Source organism: Aegilops tauschii, chromosome 6 (genome assembly GCF_002575655.3).
Source record: "Aegilops tauschii subsp. strangulata cultivar AL8/78 chromosome 6, Aet v6.0, whole genome shotgun sequence".
Taxonomy (NCBI): Eukaryota; Viridiplantae; Streptophyta; class Magnoliopsida; order Poales; family Poaceae; genus Aegilops; species Aegilops tauschii.
The window spans coordinates 110,715,830-110,719,257 of NC_053040.3; the positions used below are offsets into that span (position 1 = coordinate 110,715,830).

General features: G+C 39.9%; 1 protein-coding gene across 1 annotated transcript; it reads left to right on the forward strand.

The window, feature by feature from the left end:
• The first annotated feature begins 1,131 nt into the window (after window positions 1–1,131).
• LOC141025872 (uncharacterized) lies at window positions 1,132–2,780 on the forward strand. Its single transcript, XM_073501801.1, has 5 exons — window positions 1,132–1,152; window positions 1,254–1,352; window positions 1,794–2,073; window positions 2,168–2,385; window positions 2,523–2,780. Exons 1-5 carry the CDS (start codon window positions 1,132–1,134, stop codon window positions 2,778–2,780), a joined length of 876 nt encoding a protein of 291 aa, XP_073357902.1.
• Window positions 2,781–3,428: the final 648 nt, after the last annotated feature.

Consider the following 3,428-nt stretch of genomic DNA (forward strand, 5'->3'; position numbering starts at 1 on the left):
ATGTTTCTTTTTCGCTTCGAAATTGCAGAAGGATTATAAATTTTGGACAAATTAAAAACCATTGTGAATGCATTATTGATTTTGTCATGGGAGATCATGAAATAAATTTGGCATCATTTGTGGATATTGTAAACACGGAGTTGCTCCAATACGCGCCCTTCCTTTGGGCTAACATGGCATCCTCTGAGAAGACACATGCTGGTTTGTTGACCTTTTTCTTGAATCAACACAAACTTTTTGGGGTAACAACTCATGGTCATGTTAGTCCTCCATGCCAAGTTTGAAGTATTCTTAGTAAAGTTTGCAACTAATGTCACGTGGGGCCAGTTTTCGGGCATTTTCGATATAAATAAATCCCAATAGGTGGAGAAGTTGTCGAAACTGAGAACCATATTTGCATGTTTGCTTGATTTCTCATGGGACGGCATGAAAAAAAGTTGGAATCATTTGTATGTGGTGTTAACAAGGAGGTGCTCCCGGACTCGCCCTTCCGGGCTAGCCTGGCACCCTCCGAAAATGCCCGACGGTTTGTTCACATATCTTAAGTCAACCGAACTTTTTTGCGGTGACAATTCATGGCCATTGTACGCCTCCATGCCTACTTTGAACCATTTCCGACAATGATTGCAAGTGTTGTCACGTGCGGCCACATTCGGGCATTTTCGTCCGAAAATGAAAAACTTCGCTAAACTAAAAACCATTTTGCATGCTTGCTTGCATTGGTCATGGCATGTATAGTTGTGAAACTTATTTGGAAAAAGGACAAGGCCAATTTTGGAATTGTATATCGTTCAAACTTGTTTCGAACCAAAAACCTAGTTCACCCTTATGAAATGTATTTTTTAGCACAACATAATGTTCTTTTTTTTATCTTGATGATATATGTTAAAAGATCCCATAACTCACGCACGCCACCTCTCCCGAAATCCCGTGATTGCACCGCCTTCCTCCTAACCACCTGTGGCATCGGGGCCTCCTACCACCGCCACGACCGCTCCAATATAAGATCGGAGACGCCGGGCGTACACGCTTTTCGAAATCTCCGGACGCCGCCGCCGCCATCGTCAGCTTAGGGGTCGGAAGTGACTGCTCTTTTCGCCCCTCCTCCTCACGTCCCTCTCTCGAGCGAAAATGGTTAAGGAGATCAGTGTGGTACGTATTTGGACTATAGAATCTGTCAGATCTGAATTCAACTGCTAGCACTAATCTTTAAGACTGTACGTACTAGTAATGAGATTGATCTCGATTTGCAGTGTGGCATTTGTTTGGACACCAAGGGTTTGTGCCCCGGTGAGCATCGTATGAGGGAGTTTTGTACCGTCACCCTGCGCGCGGGATTTGCAAACAAGACAGTAAGATCCAGTCTGACATGACCCGTAGCAAATATCATGAGAAATTTAGTACTCCGTCCGATCCAAAATTAATGTGTTAGATTCATGTAGATACGCATGTATCTACTCATGTTTTCTGCATAGATACATCCGTATGTACAAAAATTTGTCCACAAATTTTTCGACGGAGGCACTAATATTGAACGAATATTGTACTCAGACCCTTTGTACTCAGTCAGTTGTTCGTAATGTTTACTGCAAAAAGAGTTATATTGCATGTTGATTTCTTAGATGATAAAATGGTTTTGTGTACGTGCATGTAAATTTAAATCTTCTATGGGGTTATATGATAATACTGCTAAGAAGTAGTGAACTATACTATGCTAGTCATCTATGATTGGACAAATTCTTTAGATTAACAGGCAGTTCATATATATTAACAATCGTACATATGCTACTCAGGTAATCCCCTGCTACGACAGATACAGTTTCACGCAGAAATTTGGAGTGCCCTTGGGAAAATGCGGGAACTTTGAAGCAAGTTTCAGTACCAATGAGGGGTTTGAATTCCCATGTGAGATTACCAATGACAATGAGTTGACATATATTTCAGGGGAGTCTTGGAAGGAATTTGTTAGAGTTTATACGCTACATGTGGGTCAGGAGATTACGTTCAGTACTGACAATTCAGAAGTACCAAGTAGCGTTGTGACAACTGGGAATTTGCCTATCATACATCCGAGTAAGATACTTTTTTGCTCCTGCAAGTTTTATTACTCTAAATTTATCATATACCATATATAATAAATTAAATTGTATGTGCTATAATATTGTAGCATACTACCAATTGTCCAATGAGAAAAGAGATATTATTGACAATGTCGCTATAACTGAGGGGACAAGCTTAAACTGGAGAATGATGGAGTATGTCATACGCCAAGTGATGGACCTTGACAAGTTAGTGGAGCGTCATGATGCTGGAAACTATGATCAAGGAAGAGCATATGCATTCCTCCATACGTTGACATGGTCAGATTGCAACAAGAACTTCTCGGTAACCATCTTTCTGTTCTTCATTTACTTTGTGTCATTTCAGTATGTTTTTAGCTTTGTTCCAAATTAATTGTTCTTCCTTTACTACATAACAATAAGTTTCCACGTGTTGATGTAACAAATATTGTTTTCAAGCAGAATCTGCCTAATCGTGTTGTCCCCGAAGAAATGGAGGAATATGGTGCCATAACCATTGTTTGTCATCCACACAGTAGTGTGTCAAGTACATACACCATTTCTGATATTGACGGTCGTGTCTGCGTCAACAAATGGAACGAGTTCATGAAGAAGGAAAAAATCTTGCTGTTAGGACAGAAGGTGCTGATGTTGCTGTACCTGGGAGATCATGGGATTTATCTGTTTGTTTCCCATGTTCCTGACGTGCCTCTAGAGTAGTTTTGGCAAAACGTAGTGTGATAAAATAAATTAAGGGATTTTTAAGTCATTGCTGTAATGGCATACTTTATTTTTCTATCATGGTACTCTTGTGTTCGTGCACAACATAGTGGGCAAGAATTTAAATGGTCGTTTACGTTTTTCCATTCGATTGCCTTCATTGCAACTCGGTTTATTCATTATTTTTTAGCAATTTTAACATGCTCCGTCTTGCCCCTTATTTTCTCATAATAGTCAAGAAGGTAAGAAATAATCAAAACAACTATTTCATGCAATCATCGTGTAAGATTTATTTCTTACTCTTACCTATCATGTTAAAAGAGGGGTGGGGGCCGGGGGGTGTAAGAGGTATCATGTTAGAACACCTCTTCTTATTAAGTTGTTATTACATGTGACCATGATAATCGCCTTGATACGATCACAAATATATTATTTCTTCACAATCAACATCACACACAACACACACAACACCATTACACTAGCCGTCAACAGCTTCAGCATGAAAACAATTTGTCTCCCTAGTCCTAACATCGTATAAGCTTGGTGCTTCGTAATGGTTGCCACATTGCTCTGACTGTAATTTGTCCTGCCTCCAATGTTGCCAGTCTTGGCACATGCATTCTTTTCACACTTTTTTTAGCGTTGTAG

Coding starts and splice junctions, on each gene's coding strand:
- LOC141025872 (XM_073501801.1), top strand. CDS start 1,132: ATGGTTAAGGAGATCAGTGTG. Junction 2,074..2,167: donor TTTGCCTATCATACATCCGA/GTAAGATACTTT, acceptor ATAATATTGTAG/CATACTACCAATTGTCCAAT. Junction 2,386..2,522: donor ATTGCAACAAGAACTTCTCG/GTAACCATCTTT, acceptor GTTTTCAAGCAG/AATCTGCCTAATCGTGTTGT.